This window comes from Prunus mume, linkage group LG4, assembly GCF_029339155.1.
Source record: "Prunus mume cultivar Tortuosa linkage group LG4, ASM2933915v1, whole genome shotgun sequence".
Taxonomy (NCBI): domain Eukaryota; kingdom Viridiplantae; phylum Streptophyta; class Magnoliopsida; order Rosales; family Rosaceae; genus Prunus; species Prunus mume.
The window spans coordinates 17,697,927-17,711,887 of NC_142701.1; the positions used below are offsets into that span (position 1 = coordinate 17,697,927).

General features: G+C 38.1%; 3 protein-coding genes across 3 annotated transcripts; 2 read left to right on the forward strand and 1 right to left on the reverse strand.

Moving 5' to 3' along the window:
- The first annotated feature begins 5,254 nt into the window (after positions 1-5,254).
- On the forward strand, positions 5,255-7,125 carry LOC103329756 (pectate lyase-like). The gene is made up of 4 exons (XM_008232259.2): positions 5,255-5,400; positions 5,499-6,239; positions 6,362-6,500; positions 6,769-7,125. The coding sequence occupies exons 1-4, from the start codon at positions 5,285-5,287 to the stop codon at positions 6,988-6,990; spliced, it is 1,218 nt and encodes a 405-aa protein (XP_008230481.1). The 5' UTR covers positions 5,255-5,284; the 3' UTR covers positions 6,991-7,125.
- A 1,073-nt stretch (positions 7,126-8,198) lies between these two features.
- Positions 8,199-9,296, reverse strand: LOC103329757 (uncharacterized). The gene has a single exon (XM_008232260.3). The coding sequence runs from the start codon at positions 9,117-9,119 to the stop codon at positions 8,199-8,201; it is 921 nt and encodes a 306-aa protein (XP_008230482.2). The 5' UTR covers positions 9,120-9,296.
- A 973-nt stretch (positions 9,297-10,269) lies between these two features.
- On the forward strand, positions 10,270-12,298 carry LOC103329758 (Ku70-binding family protein). Its single transcript, XM_008232261.3, has 5 exons — positions 10,270-10,468; positions 10,647-10,768; positions 11,110-11,247; positions 11,362-11,445; positions 11,872-12,298. The coding sequence occupies exons 1-5, from the start codon at positions 10,360-10,362 to the stop codon at positions 12,004-12,006; spliced, it is 588 nt and encodes a 195-aa protein (XP_008230483.2). The 5' UTR covers positions 10,270-10,359; the 3' UTR covers positions 12,007-12,298.
- Positions 12,299-13,961: the final 1,663 nt, after the last annotated feature.

A 13,961-nucleotide genomic window follows, 5' to 3' on the forward strand; every position in this document is an offset into this window, starting at 1 on the left:
TCATAGCAGTAAATTTGTTCTCTCGAGTCCAAATTTAAGTCCCTTCTTCAAATAATTTCGAGTAATTTTGACTATCGAATGGGAAAAAAACTTGAATGATCTAATCAACGGAATGAAGGGGAACTTATAATTATTTGGGGACATAGACAAACCCAATCCTTATTTTTTATGAGCAATATATACATATAATATTAAATTTGCATTTATTTGCATATTTGCTGTGGCAGAATGGAAGGATGAAAAGAGGGGGCATTGATTCAGCCATTTCATTTCAGTTAAAAAAAAAAAGCACACGAGAAGAAAGTGCACTATGAGGTTGGAGGACCCCTCTATGAAAAAGCATTTTTCTGTAGGGGGCCTTGGAAAAAAGCTTTTTGTATTTCCCTTCATGTTTTTAGGTGTTTACGTGGACGTGCACGAAGCACACGTGTAGAAAGCTCCGAATAGATATCCCATCACCAAATCAAAACCCAACAAGCAACCGCTTAAATAATTCCTTTCTGTTCTCATCAAATTACTATATTGGGTCCGCTATTTGCCCAACCAATTGGAGCCTAGAACCGTCGGCGGAACGGGGATGCTCTTTTGGGTTTTCTCGAGTTCTGAGAGAATTGTGCGCTAAATATATTGGGCTGGACAAAAGCTTCTCATCAGTTTTTTTTTGGGCTTTTCTGTCTTTGAAATAAGACACCAGCTAGAGGTAATGTTTTGGGCCGAACAAAAACTGTTGACTAGTCAAAGCAAAAATGATTATGGAGTTCAGTCGAACTTGAACCCAATAAAACAAAGTTTAGAAAATAAAAAAATAAAAAAACCCAACGCAGTATTTGATGTATATTTCCTAAAACGTAGACTATGGCAAAACGTGCGCCATATATTATTCCTATATTTTCTCACTCACGGCAGGGGATCATGAACACTATAAGTAGTTCACACTGAACTGTAAACATCCATGAAAATTCCGCAACTAATTAAGGTGATTGGCATAATAAGAACCTAGTGGTAGCGGACATCCAACTAGGTATAGTTCAGTAAGAAAGGATCTTGATTTGCACAAACCAGTTATTTCATATTTGAATTCCATGACACTTTAGTATTGTGTGAGTGAGAAATCATGCTTGCCCTTGTAGTTTAGATTATTATTTTTGTATTAAAAAAAATGTTATTCAATGAATTTGGTTTATTTATATCTTCTTATTATCTTAGTAAACAATTAGTAGCGGACCTACAGAGACGTAAGGAAGTATAACTTCACCTCCTCTTACCAAAAAATCCTGTGAAGAGATTGGAGTATGCCATTTTGCTGGTGCTAATGTTCTGCATTTGAGGTGTGTTGCAAGGGCTTTCAAAAGAGGAAGATGACTTGGGTTTTTTTTTTTCATTTTTCTGCAGTGCAAACGACGTCATCTTCGTAGTGCTCATGTTTACTTTTAATGAAACGCCAATTTTATTTATAAATTTTTATTGTCTTATGCGTCGCTTTGTCAGACTAAAAACTGTTGAAGTTTGGTATGAAATCAATTATGTATTCTTGGCTAAGTTAGGAATCCAAGTTGTAATATGTTTGGGAGGTTTGGATGCAAGCTTCCAAGTTGGTCTTGGATTATGACTTAGTTTAGTTTTTGGTTTCCTATGTATAGTAGGATTTGGTTGTCATCAATCTAGTATAAATATATGATCTTAGGCCATCTCCAGTTATAAAGCTAAATGTATTCCAAGCTAAAAATTTAGCCCTCCAAAATATTAATGTTTTCAAGAGTAGTGCATGGCTAAATTTTTCCATCTTCAGCCATGCATGACTGTATTTTAGGATCATTATTTTATTATTTTGAGAAAAGCTATGGTACAATACTCATACATTACACAACTATGTATTATTTAATTTAATTAAACTACTATTTAGAGATAATATTCCATATATGACAAGATTTTTGATAAGATTTTGTGTCCACGTGGCACGTCTTATTTTAAAGGAATCTTAATAATTGTTCGGGCTATGATTTTTGAGTGACACGTGTTGAATTTTTTTATAATTTTTTCTTAAATAACATGAATTGAAACATTTAAAATATTGAAAACATGAATTGAAACATTTAAAATATTGAAAACATGAATTGAATTTTAAACATTTTAAAACATTGAAAACATTTAAAAATTGAAAATATAATTTTTTAGGTTAATGGGCCAAATGTGGCCCTCCAAATTTGACCAAAATTTTGTTTAGCCCATGACTGAAGATAAGTTTTGCATTATTTTAGAGCTATATTTGGGATATAGCCCATGACTGGATATAGCCTTAGGAACAATTTAATATATAAGAGAGTGAGGCATCTGTTTGTAATCTCGAGAGCTATTGAGAGTTTGTTAGTTCTCTTTTATTGGGTTTAATAAAAGGTTTCATTGCTCAGGGAGGTACTCCTATATTGGAGGAACCCTTATATAGTTTGTGTTCCTTGTTCTTTGTTCATCATTTTAGTTCTTGTTCTAGTTTAAAGTACAACAAAAATGTCTCTAAAAAAGCTTACTCTTTAACGCTTTGATGTTAATGCTTCGCTTTGTCGTACCAAAAATGTCTTGGCTCTTTGCCTTTTCATTTATATAAATTAAATTTTGGTCATTTATATCTTGTTATTATCTATATAGACAATTAGTAGCGGACTCACAGATGCGCAAAGAGGTGCAGTTGCATTTCCCCTTACCAAAAAATCATGTGGAGAGGTCGGTGTATGCCCTTCTGCATCTGAGACGTGTTGCAATGCAAGGGCTTTCAAAAGAGGAAGATGATTGGGGTTTTTATTTTTATTTTTTCAATTTTCTGCAGTACAAACGACGTCATCTTTGTAATGCTTTTGTTTACTTTTAATGAAATGCCCACTATTGATGCAATTCTGACTTTGGCAAATTACTACTTTAGCCTTTTTATATTGTCCTCCATATAATTAAAAAAAACATGTTTATTATTATCTCATGATCAATTAACCATGTGCGCACATGATAGAGAACCCACAACCCCAAAATCACTTCCCAAAGCTTTCTCAAGTGCAAATTTAAGAATTCATAACGTCTTGAAGATAATTATTAGATAATAATCCATGTGGCTTTTACAATTTATTTCTCTTACTTTTATTTTCCCCCTCCTCTTTACATCTTGTATGGCGAATTAGTATTTATATTTGATTATATTAAATCGATTATTATGCTTCAATAATAATTAGTAGATTTATAAATTTTTATTGTCAAAACAATTTATGTCTCAAAAAACTTACTCCTTAATGCTTTAATGCTTATGCGTCACTTTGTTGGACCAAAAACTGTTGAAGTTTGGTACAAAATCGATTCTGTATTCATGGCTAAGTTAGGAATCCAAGTTGTAATATGTTTGGGAGGTTTGGACGCAAGCTTCCAAGTTGGGCTTGGATTATGACTTAGTTTAGTTTTTGGTTTCCTATGTATAGTAGGATTTGGTTGTCATCAATCTAGTACAAATAGATGATCTTATGCCATCTCCAGTCAGAAGGGACTAAATGTAGTCTAGGGCTAAAAATTTAGCCTTCCAAAATATTAATTTTTTAAAGAATAGTGCAAGGCTAAATTTTTCCATCTCCAGCCATGCATGGCTATATTTTAGGGTCTTTATTTTATTATTTTGAGAAAAATTATGGTACAACACTCATATATTCTACAACTATGTATTATTTAATTTAATTAAACTACTATTTAGAGACAATATTCCATATATGACAAGATTTCTAATAAGATTTTGTGTCCACGTAGCACGTCTTATCCTAAAGGAATCTTAATAATTTTTTGGGCTATGATTTTACACGTGTTGAATTTTTTCTTAAATAACACAAATTGAAACATTTAAAACATTTAAAAAATATGTGTGAAAACATGAATTGAAAACATTTTAAACATTTTAAAACATTTTAAACATGAATTGAAAACATTTTAAACATTTAAAATATGAATTGAAAATATAATTTTTCGGGCTAAAAGGTCAAATGTGGCCCTTCAAATTTGGCCAAAATTTTGTTTAGCCCCTGACTGAAGATGAGTTTTGCATTATTTTCAGGCTATATTTGGGATATAGCCTATAACTGGAGATTCCCTTAGGAGCAGTTTAATATATAAGAGAGTGAGGCATCTGTTTGTAATCTTGAGAGCTATTGAGAGTTAGTTAGTTCTCTTTTATTGGATTTAATAAGAGGTTTCATTGCTCAGGGAGGTACTCCTATATTGGAGGAACCCTTGCATAATTTGTGTTCCTTGTTCTTTGTTCATCGTTTTAGTTCTTGTTATGACTTAAAGTATAACAAAAACGTCTCTCAAAAAGCTTACTCCTGAACGCTTTGATGCTAATGCTTCGCTTTGTTGTACCAAAAACGTCTCGGATCATTGCCTTTTCATTTATAATTTAAATTTTGGTCATCAAAATATTGTTCCGCAGTCAGGGGAAGCAAAGCAAAGTAAAATAAACTAGTTGAAGGTGGCGATTGGTATAATTTTGTCCACCAGACATGCAATTGACTTGACATATGTTTTTGAAAACAGAAAATAAATATTTATAATCCCGTTTCTCAAAATGAAGTTGGACAATACGTACAAATTTCTTCCTTTTTAGCGCAAGGAGTCAAAAGTAGCCATCATGATTCATGTGGTAAGTGAGAAGGGAGAAAATATGTTTCCATTAATCCCTGGAATCCTGTTAATGTTAAAATGTGATGGCAAACCCGGCGGTAAAGGAAAAAAACAGAGATTTATTTTAGACAAATAAGATACTCCTTGTACTTGAAGTACCACCACAAATAATATTCATTTCTAGTCTTATCTTATCCATGCATCATTAACAATAACATCATCAAAACAAAACAATAATCACTTTATTAATCTTTCAATCATGAAGAGAATGAGAGAGAGAGAGAGAGAGAGGTAAGTAAAACTGTAAAAGTGAAGGGGGCCCGAGAGACTTTATGTTTACGGGGTGCGGTGGGGGGGTGGAAATGTTGAAACATTAAAGTCAACCATTTGACAATTGGAAGGTTTGAAAGTCTAAGATTTATTGTTTAACGGTTTTAAACGAACAGATTGGAGGATAGGAAGAAAGAGGAGCCTAATCCATGGATGAAGATTAACCTGAAATTACGATATGGCAGGACCCACTTTTTTATGTTAATTAAATCACGCCATCACTCTCGGCTTTACACGCCCTTATAAACCCACTCAACCAAGAACATATCTCCAACTAAACCAAGCCCATCTCGCTCTCCCTGCAAGAAACCAAATGGCTGGGTTCTCGCTTTTGCTGATTTTCCTCATCATCACTTGCTTCCTAACTGCAACTTTTGTTTCCTCCTCACAACTTCATGACCCTGAACTAGTAGCACAGGAAGTCCATAGGTAAATGACGCGACGACACCTATGTTTTGTTATTTTTCTTTTGCTGCTTATTTACTTTAATATTTAATATTTTTGTGTATGTAAATGCGTACGTATAGGAGCATCAATGCTTCTAGGAGGAACTTGGGCTACTTGTCATGTGGAACTGGCAACCCCATAGACGATTGCTGGAGGTGTGATCCCAACTGGGAACAAAACCGAGAGCGCTTAGCCGACTGCGCCATTGGGTTCGGCAAGGACGCCATCGGAGGAAAAAACGGTCGAATCTACGTAGTCAGCGACTCTGGGGACGACGACCCAGTGAACCCCAGACCCGGAACCCTAAGACACGCAGTGATCCAAGACGAGCCATTGTGGATTATATTCAAAAGGGACATGGTGGTTCAGCTGAAGCAAGAGCTTGTCATGAACTCGTTCAAGACCATCGACGGTAGAGGAGCGAGCGTCCACATAGCCGGAGGGCCATGCATCACCATTCATTATGCCACCAACATCATTATCCATGGCATCCACATCCACGACTGTAAGCAGGCGGGGAACGGGAACATACGAAACTCGCCGGAGCATTCAGGTTGGTGGACGATATCGGACGGCGATGGGGTGTCCATATTTGGTGGGAAACATATATGGGTGGACCATTGCTCTCTCTCTAATTGCCATGATGGCCTCATTGATGCCATCCATGGATCCACAGCCATCACCATATCCAATAACTACATGACCCATCATGATAAGGTCATGCTTTTGGGGCACAGCGATTCCTATACGCAAGACAAGGGCATGCAGGTCACAGTTGCCTTTAATCATTTTGGAGAAGGCCTTGTCCAAAGAATGCCAAGGTAATAATTCATAAAGATACGTACAGATATTTTAATTTTCCAAAATTAACGAACTCTTTGGGTTTTTTTTATATATGATAGTAAATTAATTAATAGAGCCTAATAATATATTGCATGTGCAGGTGTAGACATGGATATTTTCATGTGGTGAACAATGACTACACACACTGGGAAATGTATGCAATTGGAGGGAGTGCAGCTCCAACTATCAACAGCGAAGGCAATAGATTTCTGGCGCCTAATACACGTTTCAATAAAGAGGTAATTACTTAGTTAGAATTTAGCATAAGTTGATAGATGAACACATCAGCTCAAGTTAGAATACCCACGTGCTATTCACGTGTTAGTTTGTTAAGCTGTTAGTTACTTAAGCCTTCAGTCCTTACAATTGTACTGAAGTCGTTATGTCAGTCGGCCATGCAATGTGCCTACTCTCTTGCACTTAAGTTTGATTCTTCTTTCCGTGTATTAGAATAGTTTACAATATTATTTTATCCCAAATTAATCAATAATTAATTGATGTACGTAGGTAACTAAACATGAGGATGCACCAGAGAGTGAGTGGAGGGGTTGGAACTGGAGGTCAGAGGGGGATATGATGTTGAACGGGGCATATTTCAGGCAATCAGGAGCAGGAGCATCTTCAAGCTACGCCAGGGCTTCAAGCCTCAGTGCAAGGCCTTCTTCTCTGGTGGGCTCCATCACAACTACTGCCGGTGCCCTTATCTGCAGGAAGGGATCCCGCTGCTAATTATCAATTAATCAACAACGAGAACTAAGAAATTATGTAGTAATTAATGAAAAGCAAGGAGTTTGCAAACCTCTGCTGTTAGCTTAATTAATCAAAATTCAGCAACCAGAAGTGTTGACTACTTTTAAACTATAACTGTTTCACTCTGCTTGGGTTAGTTTTGCGCATGCGCTGTCTCCTACCTACCAAATACCTTAATTACCATGCTTTGCAATTTGCAATTTGCATGTACAAAAGCAAAAGACTTGGTAAGATTGTTTAATTATTATTACCCCAATAAGAAAAGAAAGAAACACAATTTGCATGCAGAAAGAAATTCTTAATTAAATTGTAGCAACCTTTTCCCCGTCAATTAAGCAAAGAAAAGTGATGGGGCCTGTTGGGGTCGGTCGGTCCATAACCATAAATAATGTTCCGGTCTACAAGCGTGGAGTGGATTCACACACCACACTCGCTCTACGTACCTTCCAGAAACAATTATTCCTTTATTTATTTATTTATATCATAGCCAGCTGCTGATCATAATTGGTTGACTTACTTTTGCTATTGATTGGTCAAATATTCTTCCCTAAACCCTTCGTTTGTTTGTGATGCATGCAGCACGTAATTCAATTTGTACAGAGGTAGACAATATATATACATGCATGCATGCATGCATTCTCAAACACAACGTAATAAAAACTAATAGAAAATCTAAATTAAGATTCTAATTCTTTTTGGTTTTCTGAAAAAATTAATGCTACTTTTACCACATTTGTATACCATTCTCATACCACCTTATGTGGCAGATGAGGTGGACAACCATATCAATTAAAATTAATATAATATTTTCTTTTTTCTATAATTTATTGATATTTTTTAATTGATATGATTATTTACTTCATATGCCACGTAAGGTAGTATAAGAATATGGTAAGAGTAGCATTCCTCTTTGTGAAAATATTAGCATAATCATTTACCCATGCAATGCCAGACACGGGGTTACGTATTTAACTAGCTAACGTTGATTAAGTTGAATGCCCTTTAATTAATGAGTTGAATGAGTGAAACGGACAAAACGTGGACTGATTCGATGTTACAGAGAATAAATCACTAGTCCTGAAAGATGATAATGATCAGAAGAAGTAGGGTCTCGACCGAAAAACATCGAATTAAGTTTCGGGGCATAAAAATAGAAAGCGCATCATGCAGTGAGAGGGGTAACTAACTTAGAAGGCAAACAAGGTGGCAGCTGCGAGTAGGGCAACACTACCGGCGGAGACAGTAGAGAAGAAGGCCGGGGCTGCGGCGGCGCTTTTAGAGGAAGAGTCGGATGGAGCTGGTGTGTCAGCGGTGATAATGTCGGAGGGAGTCTCAGTACTGTCCGTGGACGGGGCAGGGGGAGACGCTGATTCACTGGGGGCTGGTGCCGTGGAGGTGTCGTCGTCAGAAGATGGAGATGAGCTGCTGTCTTTGTCTTTATTGCCCGAAGATGATGACTTAGGAGATGAAGCTGGGCTGCTGCTGCTGCTGCTGCTGTCGCTATCTTTGTCGCCTGAAGATGATGACTTGGGGGAGCTGGCAGAAGAGCCTGAAGACCCAGAAGATCCCGAAGAGCCTGATGGGGAGGACTTAGGCGATGGTGAAGATGAGCTGCTGCCGCTGTCTTTGTTACCTGAAGATGATGATGGGCTGCCAGAAGAGGAAGACTTGGGCGATGGTGATGAAGAAGAAGAGCCGCCCGAAGAGCTGCTGGGAGATGGTGATGATGATGACTTGTCCTTGTCCTTACTATCTGACGATGATGACTTGTCCTTGTCCTTACTATCTGACGATGATGACTTGGGGGCTGATGCTGATGGGGCCGGGGCTGATGATGATTTATCCTTCTTGTCCTTGTCCTTGTCATCTGATGATGATGAGGAGGAGGTCGGGGCATCAGATGATGATGATGATGAGGAGGAGGAGGATGGAGAGGAGGATGGTGACGACGACGATGATGAACTGCTGTCGCTGCTGCTGCGGCTTTCTGAGTCTTTGTCTTCTTTCTTAGATGGTGAAGGTGTAGGACTGCTGCCTGAGTCTGCGGCTGCAACCCCCACAATGGCAACTAATACCAAAGCAAGGACTACCAATTCACGACGTGCCATTTTCCTTCTTCTTTCTTATTCTCCTCACTGCTCACTTCTTATTCTTCTGTTTTATGGTTATATAAACTTAGCTCTGTGTTTTGTTTTGGCTACTTTTGGTTTACGATGAATGTGTGGTTAATTGCAATAGGTAAGTCTAAATATAAACGTATATATATAGAGAAAAAACACACGGCGCAACTATAATTAATGGATGTGGATCATAATTAAGATGGTGAAGGGAATGAGATTTGTAGGACTTAGCATGGAAGGGAGATAGCCTAGGGAATCTGTGGATGGAAACACATCTGTGTTAGTCTTTTCTGTTTGGTTTTGAGAAAGGAGAGAGCCCAGAAAATTGTGATTATTGGCTGGCCGGGCTTAGCGGGTCATGGTTCGATTATCACTTGGTGTGCGGGTTTCTTGGTGCAGGAAGGACAAGGATCTTCATTCTCCATCACACATGCGTTAACTTGCTACAATGGCTTTTGTTAGGACATCTATTATTAGAAACAAAGAAAGAAAACAAGGACCTTCCCTTGCCATTCATTTGTGTTAGCCTCCTTTATCATGTTCTTTCTCTCTTTTTGTAGTTCCCATCCATGTCTAGTGTCAATTTAAATTCTAAAGGTTGATATACATTAGCATATACCATATATGATCTTGAATTATAGGCCAAATAATTATGAAATTAAACGATGAAAATCCAATTGAGTCCATAGCCTCTATTTTAGTGAGTTGATATAGACCTCGTGGACAACACTTTTCGCTCCAAATAGAAAGTAATTCATTAAAATTACAAATAGAAATCTGACCAAAAGAATTATAAATAGAAAAATTTATGCACATATGTCATGTCGAAGTATGATTTATCTGCAAAGAGAAATGGCTACGTAAGGACCCAAATAATTTCCCCAAAATAAAAGGGATCAAATATATGTTTATTTTTATTTTTTGGCAACAACAAAGGTAAGGAGAGCATTGACCACATATTGACCGACAAAAACAGATTAAAAAGACTCCTGTTTGTGAACTTGCAGCCCAAAGAACGTGGGCCAATTGAAAAGAAACTACAGAGCTTGCCATGGAAATCCTATAAGCCCAGATCCAACCGCCGAATGCCAAGTATTTTTTCAATTAAAATCCAAAAGCTATATATTAAAAATGAGATCAGAACTTTTCTAACCCGAACCGGCTATTGACCCGAGAATCAGCTGCTGGTGCCCTTCTGCCAGTGCCACAGAGATTTATTAAGGTGAAAATGGCTGATGGACCCGCCCCGGATCCCGGATCCTCAAGCTTCTCCTCCGCCGTCAACGGCGGCAAAACCCTGGAGGAATGCCAAGACATGATTCAACGAAGCCTCCGGAGTACTCTTCTACTTTCTTTTTCACCTTTTTATTTTCTGTTTTTAACAACTCATTTTCATGAAAATCTAATTGGGATTAAGGGTTTAGGGTTTAGAGGTTCACGGCATCTGGGGTTTCTCTTTGGTTTTCGTTTGTTTTCTTCCTAATTCTCTAACACCAAACACGTTTTCTGCAACAGTTCCAATGGTGAAATTTCTGTTGAAGCATTTGGAGCAAGCCGGATGTGGGATTGGGGACAGGTTCATCAAGGCCGTTCATTGCGACAAGCAGATTGCTGGCGGTTATGCCCGTGGTGAAGGGGTACAACAATACAATTACGATTCCTCTGAATTTCTATTTGTTTAAGCGAAAGCTTTGATTTTTACAGATGTGAGAAACTTCATTTCGTAATTGAAAATTTAGCAAATGCAGTAGAATCTGTGTTGCAGTGAACATTGAACTTTAAAATTTTTAATCTTGGAAAGTATCTAAATTGCTAGATTGAGTAGCATGTCTTCTGGTCATTCAAGTATCTATCAATTGATTGGTCATTTGTGAAGCTCTTTTAATGGTCTGTTCTTTCCGCATAGTAAATATTTGCAGGAAGAGCTTGTTATGAAACTAATTTCTTTTTCTGTTCTGTATGTCTTCATGTGTACTAGATACTGGTATGCGGTAATCACATGAACATTCAAGATGAAGTCAACCAAGTGGTGATACATGAGCTAATTCATGCTTTTGATGATTGTCGTGCTGCAAACTTGAACTGGGCTAATTGTGCACATCATGCTTGTAGTGAGGTGTGCATCAATATATAGCAACTGAATATTTTTCTTGTATCGGGTGTAGTGTAATTCTTCATACCTCAATTTAATCTTTTAAAAAAACATACACACTTTGTTTTTCTGGAACAGATTCGTGCTGGCCATCTAAGCGGTGATTGCCACTATAAACGGGAATTGCTGAGGGGTTTTGTAAAGATTCGAGGTCATGAACAAGTGAGTTATTCAGCTTTATTTACATAAGAACTTAAGATATACTCTTCGGGCTACATTCTTCGCATACAATGTGAGATGCTCTCTTACCTTAATTTGATACGGAAAGAAGAAAGCCAAAAGGCTTCAGTTGTATAGGAAAGGGGGATAGGGCCTTTTTCATATACTGCAAAGTTCTGTTTTATACCAGATCTGGAGTCTTTGTTTTTTTTCTTTTCCTTTTTTATATATAATGTCCCACTTTCAAATTTTAAATCATGTTTTAAATGAATCCGAATCATGGTTTCAATTGATTGAAATAAATTGGGGATGGATTTTTTCTCTCTTTCATATTTTCCTTGGACAAATATACGGTAGTTGATGTTCATTGCATTCCCATTTTGACAACGGTAGTTGATGTTCATTGCATTCCCATTTTGACATTTGAAGGATTGTGTGAGACGAAGAGTTATGAAATCAGTCATTGCTAATCCTTATTGCTCAGAAGCAGCTGCAAAGGATGCCATGGAAGCTGTTTGGGATGTTTGTTACAATGATACACAGCCCTTTGACAGAGCTCCATAAGTTACGGTTATAGGTACCAAACCAGCTGCCACTTCAAGTTTTTATTATTTGGCATTGTGGGAGCCTCTGGCCCGTGAAGAGAAACAGTGCCATTCCCTGATTTTTTATTAGTTGCATAAGATATATTTCAATTGGAAGTTCATTTTATTCGAGGAATTTCCTCAAATTTTCTATTTAAGATGAATACCTTTCTTTTTCAGATGTCATACCAATTGTACACCAATGACTAATGTTGTTTTTTGTGTTTACATTCCAAAATAATAAGATTTTCTGTCGTTTGTTTTACCTTCAATTTGATGAATTATTTATTGGTTGGATAATACTTAGCTAGAATCAACTGGCATGATGGCCATTGGAGTGTGCATAGACTATTTTTTGTTGTTGCAGAAACTGATTTCATCCATCCTGCTCTTCAACAATTTGCAAAATAACTCAGCCAGTCAATTTCAAACAAACAAATCAGCAATGATGTATGGGCAAGCAACCTGATCCCAATGATCTTAGAAGACAGCTTCGAGCAGAAAAATACAAAGATGTTTTCATTAAAAATGATCACTACAGTTTTTCAACACTTCGTTAATAATTTTTTTGGCTCCTTCAACATATTGTATTTTCCATGTGTGAGGTAGGTCAACAAAACGACCATGTAGTTTATTGGTGCTGCTACTACTAGGTGAGCCTGGTCTTCAATCAGACCCCATAATGTTTCAGGCTATTACTGATTTACTAAATTCAGGATCATGGACCACGCGGTGATCACAAGGATATCCTTTTTTCTTATTGTGAATTTTGATTCTAATGCCTTTTAGCGCCAGCAGGAGCCTTGGTGGGCTTCTTGGGGCCGGAGGATGGACCAGAGGCAGAGGTTGAAGCCTTTGGGGGTGGAGTGGTGGGCTTCTTGGGGCCGGAGGATGGACCAGAGGCAGAGGTTGAAGCCTTTGGGGGTGGAGTGGTGGGCTTCTTGGGGCCGGAGGATGGACCAGAGGCAGAGGTTGAAGCCTTCGGGGGTAGAGTGGTGGGCTTCTTGGGGCCGGAGAGAGTTGGTGAACTGGCTGGTGCGGCTTTGGTTGATGGTGATGGTCCAGTCTTAGGTGAGGCAGATGGGGAGGAAGCCGAAGACTTGGGGGATGATGCTGGCGCGGAGGATGTGGACTTAGCCTTATTTGAGGAGGCTGGACCTTTGGCTGGTGATGATGATGGCGACTTAGATTTGGCTGATGGCAATGGTGCATTGGCCTTTGCAGCAACCCCAGAAATAATGGCAACAAAGATGAGAGTAAGGACGATCACTTGATTTGCCATCTTGTGTTTGTTTTGGGATGTTTTTTTTTGTGGATAGGTAGGTTTAGTGTTAGATATAAGGAAAAGGCGGAAGCAAGAGGAGTGTTGGTGTGGAAGAAGGTGGTGAAGGAATGGAGATTTATAAAGGCTTGGGGAGGTGAATGAGTGGGAGGGAGATAGAGTAGGAAAATTGTGTGGTGTTTGTGGCCGAACAAGGATTTCGTGAAAAATGCTTTTATTAGAAGTAGTACCTCTATTATTAGAAAGAAAAGAAAAGCAAGGGCCTTCCGTTTTTGGTCCTTGCGGATTGGGATGAAGGTGCAGCAGCAGCAGCACAACACTTTGAAACTTTCTTTCAGAAGAGAGCTGTTGTGTCTCGAGCGAGCTCCACCATCATCATCATGGACGCGCATTAATTATGAACATTTGAATTTCTAATCAACCATTTGGATTGGCTTAAAAGTAGTCAGTCATGATAATCTCCCAAAACAGATACCAAAATGTCCCTGCTTCATCCGGAAACCAAAACATCAAGTATTTATGCTGTGTCTGGTGGTAATTTGGTATTGAAGATCTGGTTTCCGTATAGGCAGACTAATTTCACTGATATATCATATATGTCCTGGATTTTGCTTTTGGGTGCGTGTGCGTCCAGTAACTGAATTAGTAGCAAA